The 26372-nt window shown below is 37.3% G+C and overlaps 1 protein-coding gene across 3 annotated transcripts in view; it reads left to right on the top strand.

Annotated features, from left to right (window-relative positions):
* Positions 1–26372, top strand: part of LOC122573241 (peroxidasin-like) — a 342454-nt gene that overhangs the window by 211286 nt on the left and 104796 nt on the right. For all 3 annotated transcript variants that reach the window (XR_006318689.1, XM_043739338.1, XM_043739339.1), the window contains one exon: positions 1688–1865. Coding sequence is in view for 2 of the 3 variants with exons in the window: in XM_043739338.1 (XP_043595273.1) it covers positions 1688–1865 (178 nt within the window). In the remaining variant the exon portion in view is untranslated. The remainder of the gene's footprint in view (positions 1–1687; positions 1866–26372) is intronic.

Below are 26372 nucleotides of genomic sequence, written 5' to 3' on the forward strand. Positions count from 1 at the left end.
CTGTAGAGTTGCTCCAACGATGAATTTTGTTTACTAACCAGGCCAGATGTAAAACTACTCGCTGAAATTCGAAATATTGATTCGGATATTATTTTGCCTGATATCGAAACCTGGTCGCCTTTGATTCTCCATATGTCGATTCCGATTTAATTCATTTCGAAATTCACATATTTACCAGAGCAAACTCTCCCTTTGCGTGTTTATTTCAATATTATTATAACCAAGTCCAACGTTCGATAAGTTTCTCCACTCTGATATTAAACTAGCCTTCGAACATTCACCAACAACCCCTAAATTTTAACACACATAATACATATTCTATACGATTGACAAAAACCAAAAAGATGCACTTAACAATTTGCTAGTGGATTTTTCTCTAATCGTTCGAGTTTAAAACTAGCATTCAGATCTTTCTTTAACGAACCGTACGAAACGTAACGAAAAGAAGCTTTAAACGAACCGTAATATTTTGACGCCGCTATACGAGGCTAATTAAGGTAGACTAGAGGTACTGGGAACCGCAACAGATGCTCGAACGATCGCGATTTCGAAGTCTCGCGTCCTGCAAAGAGGGCTACAGCCCGAAACGCTACACCGCGACGAGTTAAAAGGGTTCACGGGAACGAGATCAGTCTTTCCGTCGTTTGCATCCATCTTCGCGGACCTCGGCTGAAAACTTATTGTTCCACGACGGTTGCACGCGACGTCGATGGGGTAGGAGAATTTTTTCGTGGCTTGTTTCCAACAAGAGGTAACGCTTGCAGGCCGTGAGAAATTTCAGCAATTCCTCCTGTTCGCAGTTAGCGGTTCCCGGCACGTTTCTTACGCGAGGCTGGATCTGAAACGAACCGATGACTGAAGAAACAACTTATTTTTCCGCCAACTTGCCGCCCGCGACGTGAGCAAGCTTTTTCTCCTAGTTTCGCGAGGATCTCGTTAGGAAATTTCGAAAAAGTTTTCAGGATCTTACGGGATACTCGAACGCTTTAAATTTAGAGTATTTGGGAAGAAATTGTTTTCAGATGTTCGTCGTATCGTCGTATAATAAGTTTCTTCTATCAGTTGTATCAAGATGAAAATTTTTATCAAAATTATAATGAAAACCATATGGGAAAGCTGTCAATAACGTTTAATTGTTCACTGTGCGTGGATTAAACACTATCGTTCTGTTCGTCGATTAAATATTATCATCCTGTTCGTGGATCGTCCCAAGTGTACTTGTGATGTGTACTTTGCATGAGCAATAGTCGACATTACCGATAATAAATGCACATTTATTTTGACTGACGCGTATAATGTCTTTCTTTTACAGACACGTCTTTTACAACGACGCATCTTTATACAGACATGAAACCTAATCTGTCAAACGTTGTGATCTTTACTTTGATAGAACGAAATGAATCATACGTAGTTAGATAAAATAATATAAAATGAAAAATATTGTGCATCCATTATTTCCTTATAAAACGAAAGAAACTCGTCGGACGACCTAATATATTACGAATCGGTTCCATCCGTATAAATGTCAATTAAAGATATTCTACGTGGCCCATTTTTCTCATCGAAATTGAAAATGGCGCGGAAGCGCTTAGAAGCAACTTTTCTAAGATAACGAAAGATGACGCATAATGGCGCGTGGAGCGGGGTAAAAATGCTAATGGCAAAAATGGACCGATGTCTGTTTCAGTGCCGAAGGTTGAGATCGTGGACGAGCACGGTGCCACGGCTGGTGACAAATTCTACAAAGCGGGCAGCACGATAGAATTGAAGTGTGTGGTCAGCAATATACCGCAGCCTACCGGATATGTTACGTGGCGGCACGGATCCCGCACGCTGAATTACGACACTACCCGTGGAGGAATCAGGTGAGCCTCGAACATACGATTTAATGGCACAGAAATTGATTTCACCGCGCGGGCGCCGGCTCTAGATATAATTTCGTTCGAAATTCCTGGATATTATCGGGCATCGGGATCGAAATTATCCTTGCGTTGTAATTTAGCTTCACCGGATTCATGAAAATCCGTAAAGTTGGATTTATGGTAGCTGAGAGTTCACCGGAACGAGGATACGATTGAATTCTTTAATTCTCACCCGAGAGTATGCGCTTTCTGCTTTGACGGACAGCGAAGTATGTTAAACGACAGAGAAAAAAGTAATACTTACTTTTAAGAAAGTAAGGCGACAGAGTTATAACAGCGTTATAGATAGAATCATTTAAGTAAGAGAAGGTTTCTTTTTTTCTTAATTTATTCGTGAAATAGGAAATAGACACGGAGATTTACGAATTTTTACATTCTATTTACATATTTACTGCCACGGTGGTTATTGGCGGCCTGTGTTGGGAAATTTTGTACAACGATTAAAATAGCATTGTTATTTATATCGCGACACTCAAGGTGAAACATGTAAAATTCGAATGGCAATGAACGTATTAATTAAATGAAATTTCAAACAATGTATCGACGTTGCATTTACGAAGGTTGATGTTAATTATCTTTCGAAAACTTCGATGCGTTTGTTATTGCGATTGTAATTTAAGTTATACGAGACAAAAGTTCACTTGCACGCTCCCTTAACAAATCTTAACAATCGCGTTCGCGATTTAACAACATCGTCGGAAGTTTACGTCAGGAAATTCTCGTTTACAAAGATCAAAACGCCGTGAAAAGTGGCCCAATCTCGGAAGGAAACTTTATGCCGTTCCTATAATTCTGTAATGAACTAGGAACGTCGCTGCTCATTATTATATAAGATGGGAAGGAATAATGCTCAACTACATAGAAGAAAATGTTTGCAGAAGCAGCTCAACACTTCCCTCTGTTCTCTGTTCCACCCCTTATAAATTATTCTTCTCTAGATCAACAACGATCCAGATCAAGAATAAATATTGACGGTATTGAATATTAAAAGCTTCCATCATGTGCCGTTCATGGATAGTAAGCACTAGGAGCGTAAAGTATTCTGTACGGAAAGAAGCAAAGTACGCAATAGGAAAATAATTAATCCACTTCGTTCTTCGCGTTAAAGATCACGTTGAAGAATAAAAACTGACAAATTGATGAAAGGAATATATTATAATTTATAATACGTTAGAAAAAATATTGTAAAGCAGTTAAACATTGGATAAAATTTCTCGGCTTGGATGCAAGAATACAATGGCTGAGAATGTTGAGAATTTTGGATCTTTGAAGCCGAAATAATGTTATGGGAACACAAAATTTACACTTTTAATTAATGTTTGAATAGTTATACATTTATTTAATGGACGATCTCTATTATATTTATCGATACATATCTGCACGCATCTCAGCACTTTCTTCTTTGCCCGACTGTTAACTGACGACCCTTCCAGATGCTTCTAACGACTGGACAGTTTACATCCATCCGTTTTTGAGACGCTGCGCGCACACGTACTCCCACACACTAATACTCGCATACAAGTATTCTTACTGCGCGTTTAACCTAGTCCAGCACAGAAAATTATACGTATCTCAACAGAGAAAAATATTTCAAGACCAACGTCATGTAACTTTTGTATACATCTTCAGGTCCGTTTCAAACGTTACCGATACAATCGCGATAGTCGTTGCACCGCTAGTGAAATTTCCAAATGTTCCGTATAATATATGCGCGAAAAGTTTGTAGAAATGTTTGAATACTTTTGCGAGCCACTGTAAATCAAGTGGCAGCGCGATGATGTAGCGGAATAAAAATTTCGGCTTTTAAAACCGAACATCGATAGGTGAGAAAACCGAGTACGTCATCGTTTTATCGCGACCGTGTCAAACTGTTTCCGTTGACACACGAAATTGACGAGAAGGAAGTCGCTTGTGTATGACAGTGAACGCATTAACGAGGGCACGCTTGCTCGAATCGATTTATCGACTTGATCCGGCGGAACTTGATCGAAAGGCGAGCAAGATCCGGTGGCTGGGGTGCGAGTTTCCGAGCCATGGGCTATTTAAAATTCATGGATTCTGTCATATCTATAACCAATTAGGTCACACACGCCGTGGCAACCGGCGTTGGCAGTTCAGCGAACTTTAATGAAAGTCTTTCAAAATTCACCGAACGTTCCATTCTTTATCGCAGCAATTAGAATCCCCATGCAGCCTGCATAAACTATCGGCTGGCCGCTCAACGAAATTACTCGAGTGGCCGCAAACCATATCTGAATACGGTTCGTGCGGTCAGATGTTGCACCCTGACCTCTCTGCAGCTTTTAATTAAAAAGAAAGAATCATCGTGGAAGAGAAATAAAAACGCGCTTATCTAACATTGATTGGCCAAAGATGTCAAAGTTTCTGAGAAAGACGTAGCTTAAAATAACTATGTATTTGCAATTTTTAATTTATGCAATTTCATTTTTTCCACGACACAGTAGCAAATTATCTTGTCATACATCTTCCGTATAATTTCTAAGAGGTCACGAGACGAAGACTAAATGGAATCTTCTATTAGATTAGATAATAAATTCATTCATCTGTCACGAGTAATACAAATTTCAAAATATATTGTAACAATTATTTGTAGAGTATAAAAGTACGCGTATATTCGAATCTCTCGATAGAAAATACGTATTAATTTATGGAATTTCATTTTTTCCACGACACAGTAGCAAATTATCTTCATCTTCAAATTATCATACATCTTCTGTATAGTTTCTAAGAGGTCACGAGACGAAGACCCAATGGAATCTTCTATTAGATTAGGTAATAAATTCATTCATCTGTCACGAGTAATACAAATTTCAAAGTATATTGTAACAATTATTTGTAGAATATTAAAGTATATACGCGTATATTCAAATCTTTCGATACAAGATACATATTTATTTACTTATATAAATAAATAACTTCTTGATTAGATCGAGTTTGAAAGTATAACATTTAACGAATTCAATAAATGGATCTGTTATTCGACTTATATACAATATCTATCGCCGTATCAATAAAACAAATATTCTGCATAACATTAAACGCTCGATTACATTTAGCCGCATATTAATCAGTTGTACAAGCCCTTCCTAAATTTATTTCGATTCGATCTGTTAACTATCGTATATATATCAAAGAAAATTATTATCATGTATGAGATATAAAATGTTTATGCGAATATTGAGAGGATCGCTGCCAAAGGTCCTTTTTTAATTTAATTTATACTGCCTTCGCGGAATTATTTGCACGTGGAAATGTCAGATTTTGTTTGATCTTCCTCTGTTCGCTAAACTCGATCGTGATTTATTACCATTATTGTTATTATGAGATTGCTATCGGTACACCGGATAAACGTTTCGATAAATATGCTCGCTAATTTTACGCTCAATCGCGTTATTTAACCGGGATATTCTGTTAGCTTAGAATCGAATGAAAACCTGCGAAATTGTTGATCGATAAATAAAACGGCGAGTTTGCTAAAAGATAAAATTTGCTATTAATGAAAATGCATGTTGTGAACTGTTCGACATTGTAAACGCGCGAATTTTCGACCAGCTTATGCGTCGAATATTGTCCAAACAGCATTCGTTCATTAAAATCTATGCGTTTGTGTAATATCACGCTTAAACTTCATGCACGTATAAACATCGATAATTGCGTATAATCAGAGTAAAGGTAATCTGCGATTGTAGTACTTTTGGAGGTATGTTTTGTAAGAAATGTAAAGTAAAAGTTAGCAATTTTATGAAATGAAATTTCGTGATAATATAAGTATCCGTAATACGAGAAAGTAATTTGAAATTGAAAATATGAAGTTCATTGTTCTTTCGACGTAACTGATTACGATACTGTGCCATAAAATGGCGAACGTTTTAAAATGACATTATTCCTGATTTCGTGCCATTACGTTACACGCACACGATATGGAAACGTGGTTGTAAGTGTGAACAGTAAAATAACGTAATCTTGCAAAAGACTATAAATTCCGATCGTTGGCCATAAAGATTCAAAACGATTACGAAAATGGGACGTTAATACGTACTATTATGAGGGTCGTAGAATACTGAAACATAGTCGTAATCGCTGCTATACACATAGATGTTGTAAAAAACGGCGACCAACTATTTTCTTGGAAATTCGTTCGGAGCACGGATTTCTTCATAATCAATGTATTTTTACGTTATGTGTTCTGTACAAATAGTCTTGTAATGTGTCATTGTACAATGATAAGATTATCTTTTCTGAACAAATTTGTCTATTATTTATTTATTTATCACCTTGTTTAATAATTACAGTCGAGAATCGTGTTCAGAATAATTCATTTGAAGTAAAAGTGAAATTTCAAATTCTAAGGAATTCGAATGGGAAAATCAGTATATGAAAATATATTGTAAATACATTGTACTAATTTCTACGCTAAAATACATAAAATCGAAATGCTGTTGCTGTTGCTGTTGCTGAAATTCTAAGAAATTCGTATGGAAAAATCAGTATATGAAAATATATTGTAAATACATTGTACGATTTTCTACGCTAAAATACATAAAGTCGAAATGCTGTTGATGTTGCTGTGCTGAAATTTTAAGAAATTCGTATGGAAAAATCAGTATATGAAAATATATTGTAAATACATTGTACGAATTTCTACGCTAAAATACATAAAATTGAAATGCCGATGTAGGTGACTGAGTGTTCCAACAACAGAAATCTATGATAAAAAATAAAAATTACCGAACCAATGCCTAAGTTAATCGATATCGTATTAACGTTGAATCGTCAACCAAATCATCGGACGCGCGGTATCAAAAAATTAATTGAAAAGAAAACGATCGAAAAACACCCAATAATAACTTTATCTCCAATTATGTTTAATCACATTCGCTGTTGCGAAATATACATATTTTCTGCTTAATCGTTTGTGTTTTTATTAAGCGTATTGTGATTTCCAAAATTTCTATTCGTTGGGAAACACTTTTCGTTGTGGATTTGGCTCCACAGAGACAGATAAATTCCATGTTTCATTTAATCATCGATGCAAACACCAACTTACTAACTATTTTGTTTGGTTGAACGTGTCGTACGACCATAACTTCATTTAACGTATTCAGTGGAGGTGATTCGGATCCAGATTTGCAATCTATTCGCCGACCTCTATTCGCTTTTAATCCGCCTATGATCGATACCATGCGTATTCATTTCAAGCTTCATTAGGGACACACGACCTAATGGTGTGGCGTGGATTCTTCGATCTTTTAATTTCCTGAACGACGCGCGACCTTCTGTCGCTTGCAATTGGCAATAATCGCAAATAATACGAATCAAGAAAGACCAGAGTTTTCATTCTGTTCGTTTTCGATAATACCATCCTTTGTTCGTTCTTCCCCTTTTTCCCCGTTTTTAACGTGCAGCTAAGCTCATGGAAATAAAATATTATGGAAATAAATAATATTGCGCGATGGAATAAAATAATTCTGCGAGATATTAAAAGCAACGATTTTAAACCGTCTCTGAAATATCGCTGCTCTTTGCTAACTTTGAGCGAGGGATATGTATTTTAACTTTACTTTTATATCGCTGCGAAATTATCGTCTAACGAAACAGAAATTCTTGCGTTTAATGTTATCTTAGCATAAACTCGTATGGTTTCGAAGAATTGGACTAAATTGTACAGTTTAATCTCCCAACGTGTTTTTGCAGTGCAATTTTAAACATTTAATTCAGAATTTGTTATAAAAGAGGTGTAAACAGTCGATAAAGTTGACTTATTTTAACGAGCCAAGCTCGCAGGAAACACAGAGTTTTTTCTTCGAGAAAGGAAACGCTCATGACGTTATGAATTTTAACTAATTAGAAATGTTCGCTACGTGCAAATAGAGATTGGAAAGCTGAACGATCTGCAAACTTTCTTTTCGGATATCATGTTTGAATATGGCTCGGTCAAAGGGCTGGGAAAATAGATTTAGCCAAGCGACGAGGCTGTAGAAAAAATTGTCCTAGCTAGAACGTTTCTGTCACTCTGTATGGCATGAAAAAAGGACACCCAGAAAGGGCTGTTTTTTAACGTGAACTTGTGACTGGAGCAAAAATGATTTCGCGGTATGAAACGCTCGTTTTTCCCCCCTCCCACTAAGAATCTATACGTATTTCATCCATACCTTCGGAACATTATATTGCGATTAGTTTGCAGGGCAACAGTTTGCGTCAACGCGTTGCAAATTCTGTCTTGGCGGTGAAAGAACGATCACTGAAAGAGAAAGAGGAAAAAAGGGAAAGCTGTTACCTGTTTCGATTTTTGGAAAAATCTATCGACAATTCTTAAGCCGATAAAACTTCAATCTCGTATTTGGCTTTTCCGGAAAACGCTTACTTTGTAATTATACGTTGTACTGTAAAACTACGCTGTTTAGGATTCTAATAAAACAACGATTAGCTAGAAAATTATAAAAAGGACGAAATTTAGTAACTCGAAGCTTATTTAGTAAATTTTATTACTCGAGAAAATGTTTTAGAAATATGTAGCAGCTTCAAAGTAAATTCTCTTTGTAATTCCAACTACTCTGTAACAGTTAGTTACGAAGCTACGATTAAAACGAAATTTAATACATTAAATATTTAAAGCTTTCGTCGGAAGGCAACCAAAATTTCAGAATTAAAAAACTGACCTCGCTAATATTCTCCGCTTCCTCGTACGTCCTTTGCATCGTGATTGACACTGGTTGGTCGTGTTATTCGCTTAATATGCCACCTGAGCCTGTGGCTCCGTGTAGCGAGTTGGGAGAACCTTTAAAGGCTTCCCAGAGAGTTGCAACGTCTAGGTGCTTCGCATATCCCGAAGAAGCTCTGGACTTGTATAATTCTATACGGGGTCTCGGTCTCCTTGTCACAGCTTTCTGCTTGCTACGGGCAACAAGAGAACTCTACCTCCTTAATATAACCCTAATTTACTCAGCTAGTCTTCCCTTAATTCACTATGCGGACGATTAGAAGATAAAGTTAGCCGTGTCTTAGCGGCTTGACGTCAATCGCGTCTTTAGTTTTCGAACTCGACGCTAATGAAAATTCGAATTAACGGAGGGATTCGAGGTTTAATTAAATCTTGATATTCAATGTACATTGTGACGTGCTAACGAAGGTTTTAACAGTCGTGCAGCTTTGTTTCCAACTAGTTTTTATTACAAGTATTACGATTAAGTCGATATTATCGTAACGAATGTAATATCGTTTCTCTGTTTCTTTAAACACTCAGCGAATACTTATTCACGTCGATATGGTTGCTCGATGGTTGTAGTTTTATTGCGCTTAATATCGCTTCGATATCTCCCGGAATAATTCTGTTGATCGTAGTTCTAGAAATATTAGCGAATCGTTGTTATTCGAAATGCAGTCTCGGATTGAAAAATTCTATGCATCTGATATCGAGAATTCAGTGGAAAAATTGATTACTCCCCTCTCTTGAAATTTATTCTTTCGACGGAATTCTTGCTTTATTTCAAATGAAGTGTCGCATCTCCAGATAAAACACGGGAAATTTAATGAAAAACGTAGATCATTGCAATATACTTGTAATTTCGCTGCCAATTAAATATTCGCCGAAATGGTTTCACAACGTTCGTTTCTAACTTTGTTCCCCTCGATAGTTAATTGTATGTGTTAACAGTTCGTAGATAGAGTACAAGTATATTATTCAACCATCATTCAACGAGCAAACTCGATTCAACAGCTTTCGGTCGGGCTACGAGTTGTTAATAACAAAATTAACATGTAATTCCGGGTGAACATAATTCTAGTTGTCAAACAAATATTACGGGATAGAGTTTTAGAAGCTTATTTCGGTAACGAAGCTAGAAATGCTGATTGTTACTCATAGCGGAAAAGCAGGTTTTAACGAACATTTGGCGGAAATTATGCGTGTGAAAGGCCACGGGCTATTTGATCGCTGAATTACAACGTATAAACAATCTGTGTACTTTTGCGCCATTAAATTTTCTATACTTAAATGTATAAACATTCATTTGTTTGTTTATAATTGAAGATTTATTTGAAATTAATCACTTTATTTGTATTGATATTTCCTGTTGTCTATGCATTAGATTTTTTGTATTATATTACACTATGAAAAGATCCACGATGAAGCTGCATTGTGAAATGTAAATCAATTACCTACGATGGCATAATGGCATCAATGACGTACTTTCATAGTTACTTGGGTACGCGTAGCAATAGCAATGCAGCTCTAATAGAGTGTGACAAATCTAGCTTTGTTCGCTTGCTACAACAGAACCTCTTTACGTCTCACGTAACATATACGTTGCACATACCAAATATCTGCTTTGTGTTAAGAGATTTGTAATACTGATTGGTCGCTGACTATTGCGCTATACCGTTGGCACATCTACCTGTACATCGCATCAGAGCATTTACATTAATTTACATTGATTTAATGAGCATTAATTTAATAAAGCTCATGAAATCGATCGTTTCTTCACGAAAAATTTTGTCAAAATTAATCTTAATATTGTCAATAATTGTCACACTTTTCTATGTTAATTCTAGCATGGTAACTCTACGTCTAATATAACATATTTTAAATATATACATATTGCATCAAAGAATAAAAGAAACAAGTGGCTATTCGAATATAGATTTTCCCAACTGTTATCCGTATCAATGAGGTTAAAACTGTTTCACGGGCAACCTATTCCGGCGAACAACGAGGAAAACCGATGGAAATCAGGTTTGACGCATCCCGCAGTGTCGTCAAACGCGAAATTCGGTCGGGACAGGGAAAAATCAGTGGTAACCGCGATAATGAATGCGATGCTTCTCTTTTCTCTGTATATTCTCCCTTCCCTCTCTGTCTCTCTCTCTCTTCTCTCGCAGCTTTTCTCTTGCGAGGAGGGAAATTCTGTCAAGCGAGCTGTTGAAAATTTAATCATCCCCGAAAGCGCGCGATGATTGTACCGCGACACGTGACGCGCGCGAGCTTGTTCTGTATTCACGGTTGTCGAAAAAGGGGAAGAGAGAGAGAGAGAGAGAGAGAGAGAAAGGGGAGGAGAGGAGGGAGGGAATTCAGTTAAAGGGAGAGAAGCAAGAGGTTTTGAATAAAACATACGGCGTTTCCAATAAATTCGTGGAAAAGAGACGCGATTAAACGCTAGATTTTGACTATCCGACATATATCGGCAGCTGTAGGTAGATGGTAATGCTTATGGCGATGAACAGATTCTATAGATCGGCAGCGACAGTTCGACATCTTGGATGTCGTTCGACAGAATGCTTTTGCCATGAGAACAATTTTTCGGACTCGCTGCCGACGATTTAGAGCCATTGCGATTCTCTCGTGCTATATGACACGTGGATTTTGTTCTGCGTTTCATTCGAAATACGAGGGAATTGTGTTGGACGAAAAAGTAGAACGACGATAAATGAAAAAGGGCCGGTAGCCATGTGTATCGCGACTATGTAACGACGTACAAAGCGGGAAATTTGGAATTACCGACGTTAATTAAATATTAAGCTGTGTCTACAGCTATCAAAATAGCCAGTCCATTATTTAAAGAATAAACATCTGAAAGTTAATTCCGTCGATTCAAAGTTTAAACGTTTTAAGTTAAAAATTCAAAACGTTTTAAGCACGAAGAAATCCGTAAATGTCTGGTTTAAAAGGTCGTTGTCGAATCCAGAAATGCTAATTTTCTCCATCAATCCTGTAACGAATTGTAGGAAAACAAACTGTTTTAAGCGAGATAGGTATGAAAAAGGCAGGATAAACGAACAGGCCATCGTGCAGCCGCAAAGGGCTATAGTTTTTTCGCTAATCCGCGATGCTTTTCAAACGATGCGCTGTTATAGAGGTTCCATCGCAAGTACAATTTATTCAGAACATTCTATTACGCTTTGATTGGCTCCGAGAGCCATTTTACCGAGATCGTTTAACCGAGGGCGTCAAACACAGCGCTGTAAATAAACGACGTTCGATCGACCCATCCTGCGTCCCAATCGTTCGTTCACCACTCTTATCAACGCGATTCTAGATGTCTCTCTATCACCTACCAGCCAGCACCCTTATTGATAGCAAGAAATTGTTGTAATTTTTTTCGGACTCGTCTGAAGATGGATAAAACCAACGCGGAATCGTGATCGGTTAATCAACGTTGATTTCCACATTTTATTATACAATATATGGAACTAAGCTGATATTTATGTAGAAGAGAGTCGATTGCAACTGGTCGATCCAAGTAATGAATATAAATAAGATACGAAACTGTGCAACATTTTAATCCAGTTGCGGACACTAGAAACTTAATCGAATCGATTTCAGGTGTTTCCTTCGTTGGTTTCTATCATCATCCAAAACGTTACTCTCCGCTTAATTATTCAGATAGACTAAGCGCGACTTTAAACAAGATTGCCTCCGCGCTGTTGCTTCGCTTGATGCGTTCATCTCACCAAGTTACGGCTGACTTAATTAAAATCCTGTTGCATGATCAACGGTTCACAGTAAACGATTATACGAAACGAGGAATCTATTCGCGAAATGGAATTTTCCTATTTTACTTCCTTCGATTCTTTGTCGTCTATTTACTGCAACTAGAGCGTAGTTCTTCTTCGTGTTAATTGCATAAGATAATATATAGATGATGCTTGTAAATATACATGCTTTGGAATTATATTTAAATTTTTGTTCTTTCTATAAAGAAAAAGCTATAAAACGTTTTAATAGGTTTACGAGCTGCTCGTCTCTAGTTCCGCGTATTAACCTTATTAATTTAATTTCAGGGAGAGTTAAAACAGCGAGGATTTGCATATTATTCTTGGATAAATAAAATGGTATTAAATTTGAAATGTTTCGTTGGAAGGTGAATTTTCGAAAAATTAAATTTCCCAATAAAAATTACGTTGTATATACTGGAACGTCGAATCCTGTGCTAAATAAGCCGTATTATTTTTATATCTATCTGTACGGATTTAAAGATGAGAATTTATCGTTTCACCAATAGGAAAATATTTACGCAATGACAAAATTATTTTGGGAATGTAAATAATTCGCACGTTGCCGATTAAAAAGACGATAAACAGTATTATTATCGTTTAAATTATTTATACCCATCGCGCAAATCTTTGCTTCGTGGTTGTCGTTTCCATTATTTCGTTATACTATTCTTTTTTCGTGTTTTTTTTTCTAGTTAATACTTTATTAGAGAATTTATTGAAAATCGATCGTTTCTCTTTTCAATAAGAGCTGCACGATGTAATAACATTTTCGATTCTCGTGCTTTCAACGCAGCGATCGAGAACTTCATTCATGCACAAAGAAACGTAGTAATCGGTGGAATTGAATTTTCGCTGTTCTATATAATTAATAACATTACACGGCTTCGTTGTTTCTCTATTGGTAATATATTTTGAAATGAAATTTCACGGATATATGTTTCTTCGTGCTTTTACCTTCTTTGTTTCTGACGCGATTCCTCGTGAATAATTTCGTACGTATTCAAGCAAGTTCGATCGTTTATCGGATAAAAGTTAAAATTTATAATAATCCTTTCAACGCGCCTACCAATTTATACTTTTCATAACATCGTAGTATTTTTTTTTTTTTTTAAATAACTCGGTAATTTATAAATTCTATCGTTTAATATCTCGTGCATTGCATTAAAAATCTCGTCGAAATCAACGTTATTAAAAAGCTAAAATGTACGATGTGACGTGAATGAATCTTAAATGCGACATTTGAATTTTACCAGTTAAATTCAAACAGATGGTCGTCGAACATGCGACATAAATCAGCCGAGACCTTACGCTATAATATAACTTTGTTGAAACCAATAAACTGTGCATCGCTTGTAAATGCACCTTTTCCAAGGAAACGTTTCCTGCGTTTTTGCTGTTTACGAACGGATTACTAAATTTGCGAAATTACCATTTCGCGTAGTATGTGCGATGCGAAGAAGCGACGTGTACCAATATCAATCTATATTTTTTTTTTTTTTTTTCTATTCCTCGCAAAATCCGATCAAAATCCACGTCATCAAAACGCAATAAAACTTTCATCGTGAAAAACGGTACGCGCCCAAAAGTTTCTCGAATTTCCATCGATGGAACGAAAGAGTTGAGAATGCATAGAGTTGAATTAATTATGCAGTTAACAAAATGGACAAAGATTGGAGAGAGGAGTTGGCTGAAACTCCATCGATAAAGTTAGGATACAGCATAACGATATTACGTACTCGATCGTGCGCTGCATTAGTCCGGAGCATCTCCCAGCGTGCATGTAGTACACGGTTCGCCACCTTTCTGTCTATTACTCTTCACCTTGGGCCCTTAGCAAGTTGGTCAAGTCCGTGAGTGCACGCCCGCAGCGTGTGTCACCTTGCCGGAGTAACGTAATCAAGATCGCGTCGCTACCACAATATTAGTTCCGCGATATATTCGATTATTGCTAACGTGATTCCGACATTCGATCAAACATTCGGCACGAGGGTTATTTAGGTTAGAAACGTGCGGGAATGAAGAGCTGATATCTCGACACCAACACCACCTCGTGATTTTGTGACAGCGACCAAATCCGCGTCATTCCACGCTACCTGACAATGAACCTTTAGACTTTGACCTTACCTTTGCACATGGCCCAACGCCAAATTTTCAACACCAAATATGTTGAGTTACAATTTCGACAATGCTTAATCTCGCAAGTTCGTCGTCATCCATATCTATTGCACGCCTTCACGTCTGTATGGAAATCCATGGACATTTGTAGCGTTTCTCAAGGTTGCGAAATCGCCAACGTTCCGTCCCATGGAACTGTCACGTAAAATAAAAGAAAGAAATCGAAGATGAAAATAAAAAAAGAGAGAATTTATTTGCCAACACCTTGATTACGCTAATGACAGTTCAGTTTCGAACTCCAGCCGTGACTTTCCAAGACTGAAGCTCTTACAGCTCGGTCGCATCCCTACACAAGTTATCTTACGAAGTAGGGAGGACCCCCGGGTGTTGGGTCTGGGCCCTGGACCTCCTGCCACCGCGTGGACTCCTTTGCCGTCCGATGGGTGTCCGCCAATCAACCCATCGGTTTTGAAGGGAGCATTTCGCGATTGTCCACTTGCTATGAACCTTCTCTATACCTGTTCATTTATTACCACGCACTTATTGTCCTGGACATCGCACTTTTAACAAGCGAAATTCGCGGACGATCAGAAGCATTCGGCTGGTAAAACGATTATCGGTGAAGCAAGGGATTTTCCTTGAAATCCTATGGCAACGTTTCATCCCTGGCGATCCTCTGTAACACGGAAAAACTGGCAACCGCAGCAACCACAGCGATATAGTTGATTCAATTAAAAAATTACATCACTGAACAGGGAACGTGACAGCCGACATGCCGCTAATAACGCGGCTATTTTCACCACGATATTTTTCAAAGAACTACAAGCTCCGGGAAAAAATCACGCTCGATACCGGTTTAGTATAGAATTTTTGAAATACAGGCCCCATTCCACCCTACGTCGGCACCGATATATACGTGTCTCTGGTCCATATATATCGCACATTTATATACACAGGGTGTCCAACGATTAAACAGCCAAACTACGTCGATATGTTCTATGCTACGGCTGCCTAAGTACGCTTTTGTTAATTTTCTAATCTTTCTGTTGTCTTATCTGATAATCAGGTAAAATGAAGACTTGTTAGGTTCGAGACGTAAGCCTTTTGAAAACAGCTGATAAGCTGACGAAATTTTGTGAAATAAATTGCTCCTCAAGACGAGCAATATTTCCAATTTTTGCCGAAACGAAGCTTTGTTTTACTTGGATATTTAACTTGAATACTTGAATATCTCCTATCGTCTTGTGTTTTCGAAACTCCCGTAATCGTATAAAAATCCGTTTGCAACTGAGGTGATTATGGTGTGCCAAAGAAATACTCGGCAGCGTTCACCAGTATATTTATTAACAATTCTCGCTTTCGACTCTTTTCGTACAATTCTCGATTCCAACTGACGATTCTCGCTTCTCGGTTACGGCTCTACTGTTTTTTTTGATCCGATTCGTTTCCTTTTGTCGTCGCTCAATATCCCCACTACGCACGCGTTCGTTGGACGTCCACGACCGTTGTCACCTACGCCTTCTTGCAAATATTCGGCGGAAGGTCCGTAGGGATATCGATGGCGTTACGCTTCGGTGATATGCTTTGTACCGTTTGTACCGACGAAACCGTTAGAAAGTTTCGTTGCCGAGTGCCGCTGCATAATCATAGTATTTGATGGTTAATCGCTGAAACACCCTGTATATCAGTACATACATATATACGTAGGTATAAAAAAAAGAGGCGGAGAGGACAGAGCAGGGTTTCCTGTTGTTTCCGTGAAATATTTGCCAGCGTGGTCTCGGTGTGTGCGGCCGATAAAACAAAATCCGATTAAACGCTTTGTTTTAGACACTTTTTTTTCACCACGTAGCTCACGCAGATCGTGCCTGCGCCCTAATTGATTTGCCGAGTAATGGATCAGAGCCAGTGGCCGCACTGTCACCAGGGCTCTGTCCTGGCGCTGTCCGGTCGAAAACTATCATCGACCAATAATACGACCGAGGGTTGCGTGTCGTCGTGATGCAATACGCGACCGATCGAACAATTTCACGTGTCGATAACCGAAGAAATGATTGGGCTTACTCGTCACGGTTGTTCGGCTGTGGCGCGGATACGCTTGCGGAATACGGATATAAATTTCATAGTCGGAGGCCGCAATTGTTGAACGGTTTGCGGAACAAAACGCCGAGGCTGCTATAGGCCAGCCTAAATAACTCGATGGACGAAAGCTTGACAAACGTCAGCCCTGCACGCGGCGTCGCCCCAATTGTGGTCGCGCCGTTTGTCACGCAAAAATTCCTGCCATTTACGCGCAACCGAACCAAGTGGCAAACGCTGTACACCGACGCACGTACCACCCCACGAAATTTCGTTTGTCGCGGTCGCCCACCGGCAGAGGTGTCTTTTAAGCCACATTCAACCATTGAAAGAGCTGCCAAGATTGAATTAATCGAGTAGCAAATTTTGGAACGAGAGAATCTATTGGTTTCGTCGTCGTTGGATGAATTAACACGATTTGGGGACAATCAAAAGGTTTAAATTCATCAAGGCACTTTAAAGTACCACTTTCGTCGACGCGTTCACTGGTACGGTAAACATTGGTAACACACTAAATGGTTTTATTAAACTTTTTAACACGATTAGACGAACAGAGATAAGATAAATTTTATGGATTAACGAATTTTTAAACGATTTAAACGACATTGTCGGGAAAACTGTGCAGATGTACAAGAAATATGCACAGATGTTATGGCGTAGATATATATCGCGATTTATTGCGGCTTCCAGGGCAAATATGAAGTTTGCATGGCAGTCGATCCGATGTTAAATACGTTCGGAATTCCGCAATTAATCGAGAATGACGAACAGCGAAATTATTGCGAGAATCAGGTAAAAATCAGCGAAAACCCAGAAACTGGAAACTAATGTAATTAGGTTGTAACTAGAAATTGCATCGCTTGTATAACTATGAGGTGGTAATGTTACATACAATTTAGGTAGCCTCTTCAGCAAATGGTAGAATTTAACGCGAAACCACAAATAGTTTGTGATCGATTTGTTCTAACTTGAATATCTTCGTGAAAACTAACGGCAAACAATGATCGATTAATTGATTTAATGGCCACACGGGGATGAAAATTTAACCACGGCAATGTACAAAATTCTGTATATTTCTCCTTGGCAAAATGTTTCTTCGCTCATTTAATTCGGTACGATGGTAACAAATAATGTTCAGCTGATATGTATTTTGCTCGAATCGAAGCTGTTGTTTGATCAGTTAAAATGTTCGTATAACGAAACTAAAAGATTGTACGAGTTGGAAAACAGCCGATTGTATTATCAGCATTATAAAACGAAGTTGCAAAGACTCGATATATGTATTTAATATTTAAATTTAATCATAAATTGTTTATCGTGTTGTTCCATTCATTGGTCCCGAATGGTAAAATTTAATAAAAATCCCAAACATGGAAAGTTAATACGAGATATCCAATATCCTCCCTCCTATCCGTATCAAATCTACATAAAGAGCTACGAAATTTTCATCAAAACGTTGTTTTGTAACGAAATTTCGCTAATATGGAACCACGGGACGTGCATAATTTAAAAGTTTCAACCATTCGCGACATCTGCGCGTCTCCTCAACTTTAAACAAACATTTTATATCCTAATTTCAGCGGCAGCGCGATCATGCGAACTAATCACATTATTACAAGAAGAGGCGAACGATGCTGCCATGATTTTCCAACAGATTCCAACAATTTTATCCAACTAGAAGCACAGCTGGCACTCGTTTTACACGGTACTTTTTATGCCCGATTCGCTTTTACCTGGTTTTTTAATCACGTGTTAAAATAGCCTTGGATCTTATCTCTCATCTTGTAGAAATTAATTATAAAAAGAAAAACTAATCGAAGGTATACAACTAGCTGATAAATTGCAACTTCGTTTCATCGTAAACGAACGTTCTACGTAATTTCAAAGAACTTGTATGGCTTGTTATTAAAAATTATTTAAAAAAAAAAAAACAAAATATATGTCATTAGAACTGATACAAAACGAAGGATATTTCGAGCGACGGAAATATTTTTTTTTCTACTAATAACAGTGACGAATAAAATGTCGACTATTGGAAGGAACATTTTCTTAATTTTCCTCAACGCATTATCTTTTCTTTCGTGTGCTTATCGAATAAGATGTTGTTATCGAACACAGTTCTATTGGGTTGGCAACTAAGTGATTGCGGACTTTGTCAATACCATCTAATGGCAAAATCCGCAATCGCTTAGTTGCCAGCCCAATATTATCTTCTATAGTTTAACGCAAGTTTAATATCATTTTACGAATCAATTGTTTCACGACATCTTTTACACGGTATTTTTACAAGGTACGGATCCACCGTGTAAAAAGTGTGCCAGGTGTACCGAGGAAACGCAAAATATCTGGGTATTAAAATAAAATGAACTGGACGCGAATAAGTAGCCGGATTTGTGTATCGTCAGTTCTCGGTGAGACTTTAAAGATTCTTTTAAATGTTTGAAATTCCTGAGACCGCTGATTATCGTTCCAATCTGCAAAATGCTTGGAAATATCTAAAAGCTCCAGGATTTCTTTAACCTTCTGGGATAATTGGAATTCCTTGAAACTTCAAATTCCACCAAGTTTTTCGAGGTCTGTGGAACATCTTAAAGTTTTGAGATACTTCGAGAGTGGAATTTTTGAAACCGTGAGAATTCCTGAAATTTCTATCACTCTTCAAATTCCTGAAACTTTCAATACTCCTGAAACATCTCTAAGATTTGAAATTTTCCGAATCTGCGAGATCGTTTAGGCCTTGTAATTCAAAGATCGTTCTATGCTGAATTTACGCTCATCTGTATCCTGTATCACGTAATAGTTTCAAAAAGTTAAGCTCATCAATTTCAATTTTTCCACGTTGGAAACGATGTTTATTGGGATACTGGATCGAATTTTTCTGTATACTGTCCAACAAAATAGTTCATTTTTATTTCTGCTCGTACTAATGAAATTCCGCAATTAAATATGATTTATTACGTTCGAACTTCGTTTCTCCTTTATTTTTTAAACTTCGTATTAATCTCGCCGTTTCATCGGAACTTCGTCCTTTCAACTAGGTTATTAATTTCATCCAGATTATTGATTTTATACGACGATTCACCCTTTGGCTCTCAATTAATCGAAATACAATAAAAAGATACGATACCGCCGGTGAAAATTTCTGTTTGGATTAAACAAAAATTCGGTGCATCTTTGAAATTAGCTATTAACATTAAGCAATGCGATGTCGAATGAACTTGTAACAATGAATAACACGATTTGCTATCTCGGTAGAAACACAGGCGAGAAATTGAGCGAGAGACGACGGTAGATCAGAAACGTAGAAGCTGCAACCCTGTGCACCAAAGTTTCCATCTTCGAGGTAAACTTTTACGATACTTAGGCGGTGACTTTTTTACGACTTCCTGCAGTAGGTTACTCGTCTATACCCGGAGATCCCGTTGCGAAACAGAGATAGCTGGGGAAATTTGTCACGCAAAAGTGCAGCTTGCATGAAAAGTTTCGCCAGTGCGTCGTAGAACTGCGAGTTCATATTGGTGCGTGCTGGTCAAGCATAAAACTGTGAAGTTAGAGGAAAAAATGAAACCATAAATTTTCACGGGAACCAGCTTCGTCGCTTCTGGCAAAGAACGGACGAGGGCAGAGTGAAAGATCGAAGATCGATAGCGTCGATGGTTCTGCGAGCTGTGAGAAAGTTTGAAAAACTGTGAATCGCTCCTTCTACCGTGCATTAATCACTCGCGAACATTCAATTAATTACCAATTTATATGCAATGAGAAAATCACTCGAACGTAGTTGTTATTTATTCGTTCAAAATATAATTGATATAATTAAATAAAGACAGGAAGGTGCACCCAGCAAGTTCCAAGCATAGTTTTCGCGTCAAGAATTAACAAAATATGACTAATTAATAAAAGAAGACCTGGAATACTTTCAGCGGTCATTGTTTCTTTTACGCGGTCAAACATTATTTTTATGTCTTATTTAGGATAATTTATTCATAGTTTATCTTGACAGAAGAAAGAGTGGATGAATTTGTAATAGAAAAATATATTTAAATAAATAAAGGTATAAGTTTATGCTGATCCAAATCCTTACTCTCTTAGTGTTACAATACAATGGAACGATAGGAAGCACGTTCATATATTTATAGCAAAAGGACATTACCAAAAACGTTAAGCTTATAGCTTTAGCTAAAGACTACAAGAAACATAAACAGAAATCTATTTATGAGCTCCTTTGTTTCTAGACTTTGTAACCCAAAACACAATGTATATTCAAGGGTACAATAATATGGACGTCTCCTTATTTAGAATATTTCTGCGTAATAGCGTTCTCTAGGTCACGGATATACATAAATAAAGATGTAGAGTTTTTTTTGAAGTTACTTCGACAGTTTGATACATATACTGTGCGTAAAACCGAAATAAACTAGCTTGGCCTTTCATTATTTTTATTATTTTACGTCAACTTCGTGGATCTACAGGACTACACTGATTGTAAATAGCGGACATTAAAATGCCGTTAATGGAAGTAACATTGAAGCTTAATTTGATGCTATATAATTTCTTATGCGCACAATGAAAACTTATTCGGCAAGCAAGAAGAAACGTTTCACAGTTCCTTTATATTTTCAAACAATTTTTAATTGTCATATTTACGCGCTCCTTTCTACTCGATATGTTTCGACACCAGTTTCTTGCCAGGTTCTCGAAAACTTTTTTAGCAGCAGTTCATAAGAGAGACGCACTGCGGTGTCGAGGTGGTTTCTCATTAAACTTCGTGTTTATTGAAATTTTATGCGTTCCGCTTTACATTTCTTGTTAGCGCAGGTTTGTTCCTTTTTAGCGGGTCAACGATAACGTAGCAAACTCGTTAATGAGAACGCGAAGCAATCGTTGCACTCGAAAATATAATACGTAGCTATAATAATAACGCGTCTTCCACTTAAACGACCAAGTTTCGCGAAAGAAATCAGATTTCGCGATGCCAATGACAGGAAGAAAGTTGAAACATTTGCCAGATAAATGCCAAAGGTTGTTGTATGTTTGCTACACCCTGTATAAAATAAATCTCGATAAGCAAATTAATAACATTTAAATTAATATTCAAGCGTAAATATTTGTACAATCCGACAGTAGTGTATTATCGTATTTCTAAATTCCAGTTAACGTTAAAGTAAAAATGTCAGTCCGAGAATTTTTCTGTTAAACGTTCAATTCAACATTTAATTCATTCTCGTGTGAAATGGATATCGACAGTTCGACGATGGTATGATATATTCGAATCGATCGATTCGGTTTAAAAAGCTTCGCGAATATCAACTTCGTCATTAGAGGTTCGCAGGATAACCATGGACTATGTGGAAATTGATTCCAACGTTTCATCAGCATTGCAGCTGGCCTCGTCAGATCTCATCAGCCACTGTTACTAAATTACATCCTCTCGTGTGTTGCTCGACGATGTATGTACCTTGCGCTCACGATATAAACTGATTATCATCAATTAGTAGATCAGTTTCCTGTTATCGGAAAAGTTCGTTCAAGAATTCTGGTCTCAAGTTCTTCCAAACACCGGCCTTTTTATTTTTTCCTCAAAAATCATATTTCTTTTTATCGATATTTGCCCTATGTTTTTCTTTGGGATTTTACAATGATACGAATCTCTCAATTTGCAATCCGCCCAAGTGTGAATTTTATGAGATTTTCAGAGATCCTGTATTAACAACAAGTAATTTGCATTGTGCAACTCATTTTTGAAGATTGCATTAGTATTAGGTCGTCTGGAAAGTGTCTTTCTTTTACAGACACGTCTTTTACAACGACGCATATTTATACAAACACGAAACCTAATCTGTCGAACGTTGTGATCTTTATTTTAATAGAACAAAATGGATCATAGGTAATTCGATAAAATAATATAAAACGAAAAGTGTTGCGCGTCTATTATTTTCTCATAAAACGAAAGAAACTTTTTAGACATCGATAATACGATACAGAAAAGTAAGGGAAATTTAATTCTCCATTCTCAAGATTCACAGTTATCGAAAGAAACGTCGAGCATTTGATCTAACGCGACGAACAGTCGCATAATATAATTCAAAGACATCGTTAAATGCCGCAGAATGTTACTAAACTTGTTATAGATCCAGAAAATAAATGAAAATATAACCGAGCTCACAAGGTATAAACACACGAGTTTATACGATTTATTTTGCTACCGATTTGCTACTAATACCGCGCCACGCCCTGAACGTTCGAGTTCTGTGAAGCACAAAAATAGCATTTATCGCTTGTATCAGTCGAGTCGCAGACCTATAATCCGGCGAATTTCAGCTTCATTTAAATTGTCACGTGCACGAACAGTGCGAGAAAGAGCGCGCGAAAGTGTCTGGGAGCTGCTTTAATTTGTGGCGAAGGTACACACGCACACACACACGGAGAGCACATATCTGAAAACAATTAAAATCCATAATATTCGATTTTATATGTTGATATCTTCGCTTTCCTGAACGTTCACCGGTAGCTCGAAGAAACGATCGAGATGAGAGTTTCTCTTCAAAATGTGACAAATTAAGAGTTAGATCGTGAACGTTTATGGGAAACTTGAAGATGCAAGCATGCACACGGCGTATGTATACAACATCTGCAAGTAATCTGCAAAAATATATGAAGTATCGGAAATACTTGTTAAAGAGAAAAAAGTGTAAAATACTTGTAATATTTTCTGGGTGAAACGAATCTCTGCTTAGGTCTCATTTCTTGAATTGGATTCACAAACGTATGAACTGACATAAACATCCTCAGCCAACACGCTAATGGTAGACAGGTGTGTAACCTAAATAGCGTATAAATATCTACATTGCGTGCTAAATACGTATAACATAATTTTCTGATCTTTGTGAAGAGTATATTTATTGTCGAGGTTGAGGTTGACTGACTGAAGAACGAGTGGATGAATTTGTAATAGAAAAGTATATTGAAATAATTAAATGTATAAGTTTATGTTGATTCTGATCCTTACACTCTTAGTGTTACAATACAATGGAACGATAGGAAGCACGTTCATATATTTATAGCATTACCAAAAAAGTTAAGCTTAAAGCTTTAGCTAAAGGCTACGAGAAACATAAATAGAAATCTGTTTATCAGTTCTTTTGTTCCTAGACCTTGCAACCCAAAACATAATGTATTTTCAAGGGTACAATAATATGTATTTTCTGGGTAATAGCAGGACACGGATATACATAAATAAAAATGTAGAGATTTTCTCGAAGTAGTTACTTCAATATTTATGATAAAAATTAAAAAGGAAGAAGCTGTGGCCCCTGTTTCTACATAAATTTCCAAAATTTGTTTCAAATTTGCTGGGTATAACAACGAGAGTCGTTACAATCGCTACTGAAATATCAAAGCGTTTTATACAACATACGAGACATATACATAAATATTTTCTACGGTAAATGTTTAAATACTTTCGTGAGCCACCGTGCTCCTCTGTCTCGGCGTGAGAAAACACGGTCAGCCAAAATCGATGGCATAGATTGTTTCGCGCAAACGGGATATCGAACAACCGTCGACGCCCAGCGATTGTTCGATTTCGATGCTTTGCCCGCGTTTCACGCGTCAACGTAGTACAGGAATTATGTCCCTGCGTGATTACTCTCTTTTTTCCTTCCAGCTGATTACCATTTTCGTTGCTACCGACACACGATCAGTCGTTTCGATTCATTTCGTCCCAATTCGCTTATTGATTATCCGCATCCTTTTGCAATTTTGCACAGATTATCATCGCAAAGAATAATCAAACGGCTGGCAATTTGATAAATCAGCTTATAACGTTTCTAATTTCGTGTATTATTTTTGATTCGCGTCGTGAAAAATTCATGGCACCATGATCTTTCTCGGTGGTCTTCAGGCTACACAAATAGATTGAAATTCCACAGACTACGATTCTCCAAATGATTTCCATAAAAGTAATCGTATGATTTCCGTTACAAGTTACCCGAAGGAAAACGTGCGTTCGTAACGCAGAGACGTGACAATTCCTAACACACCGCGTTCCAACACAGCAGGGGGTTGTTCCCCAAATGGACGAATAATGGGTTCCATATCGGATATGAGCTGTATCTCATGCGGTCTTTACACGATTTAACAGAAACGCAGGTTATCCTCGAAATTCGAGTAACCGGTTCAGTTGGATTACTTCCAAACGTTACGAATTTCATGGAAAACGGTAATCGAGGAAAATCCAAGTGACTCGTAGCTTGCAGTAAAATCGCTATTAGCGAAAGAAGATTCCTAAGGAATAACGATAAACGTTGTTCGATTCTTGATAACCTACGACAAAGAGGAAAGGATGAAATGAAAAAATAGTTCGATCCACCCCCGTGCCAAAATCAGAGAAAACTGGGCGAATATTTGCGATACCGTCGAAAGCCACTTCGCGCGAAAATACTGCTAATTACGTTGGATCATCGCCAAAGCGTTCGCTGGTAGAAAATATTTTTGAATCGTTGTACGTGTCTGGCGGCGTGGTATCGCCCGTATTGAAAATTCGCTCGTAATTTACCACTCTGCCGTAAACTGTGACAGGGCCTCCTCGTAACGTCTTGTCGACTGACGATTGTTCGAACGGAATCGAATGGCCTAATAGCAAAGAGGTAGATCGACGTGGTTCAATGACAAGATTTTACTATTTACGTAACATATTCTTTGATCGAAAGATCATTTTCAACGAAGCGACCCAATTTTGTTGCCGGAACGTTTTTGGAAAATTTCGTTCGTTTTGGGAAATTCGTTCAATTTATCCTTACATGTTCATGTTAAACTAAACTTTAAAAGTCGATCGCTTAAAAATCAAATCTTCGAAGAATTTTACGAGACGAGGCAAAAATTCTCAGATGGAATTTTTTAAATTAAATGATAGGATTGGATAATAAATATTTATATGATATAAAAATTACCTCATGTTGGTTACTTAGTTCGTAATACAATTGTAAAAGGTAGGAAAGAGCGTGCTATTTGCGTTACGACGAGAGTGTGTCTTCTTCGGCATTTCGAGATTGGGAATTTCTACGGCCGAGTAGTCTCGGAGTTTCATTTAAATCGTTTACAGACAGAAAAAGTCGAAATTCTAATTAGAACTTGGAAACTTTGGTATCGTGGCAGAAGTTAGTATTGTGAAATGGATATTGCAACATGCAAACTTTGGAAGGATTAATACATACAGTTTCCTGGCAAGGTTGCAGTTTCCAGAATCTAATGATTATTTACATTTTTCTAGAAATTTTATCGAAGCGCAACTACGCTATTTCGTAAATAGTGTTTTACATATAAATGTACGTATAAATAACTGAACATTTTTCACAGTGTCTATCTACAATAATAAACTCGTAACAGCATTTATATTACGCTGCTCTAAACGGACGAATTTTATTCCACATTTCGTCTATACTTTTTCATGCAAAGTATTATTTTGCAAAAGAAATACCGAAGCGATAAATCAACAAGCAATTACTGCGTTAATATTATATTGTATTAAATATATTTGTATGAAAAGAAATGTCCAACTACAAAATTGCTCAATATATCTATAAGCCCAATTTTTTATTAAAATTATCGCAATTAAAATATTAATAAAATCAAGCACAGCGAATTAAATATTTATTGAACACAAAATAGGTTAAAATTTCACGTATGATAGTCTTTAAGATTACAATAATAGATGCTCTAAAAAATTCCAATATACAGCACATGGAA

The sequence above is a fragment of the Bombus pyrosoma genome, linkage group LG11 (assembly GCF_014825855.1).
Source record: "Bombus pyrosoma isolate SC7728 linkage group LG11, ASM1482585v1, whole genome shotgun sequence".
In the NCBI taxonomy this organism is placed as follows: domain Eukaryota; kingdom Metazoa; phylum Arthropoda; class Insecta; order Hymenoptera; family Apidae; genus Bombus; species Bombus pyrosoma.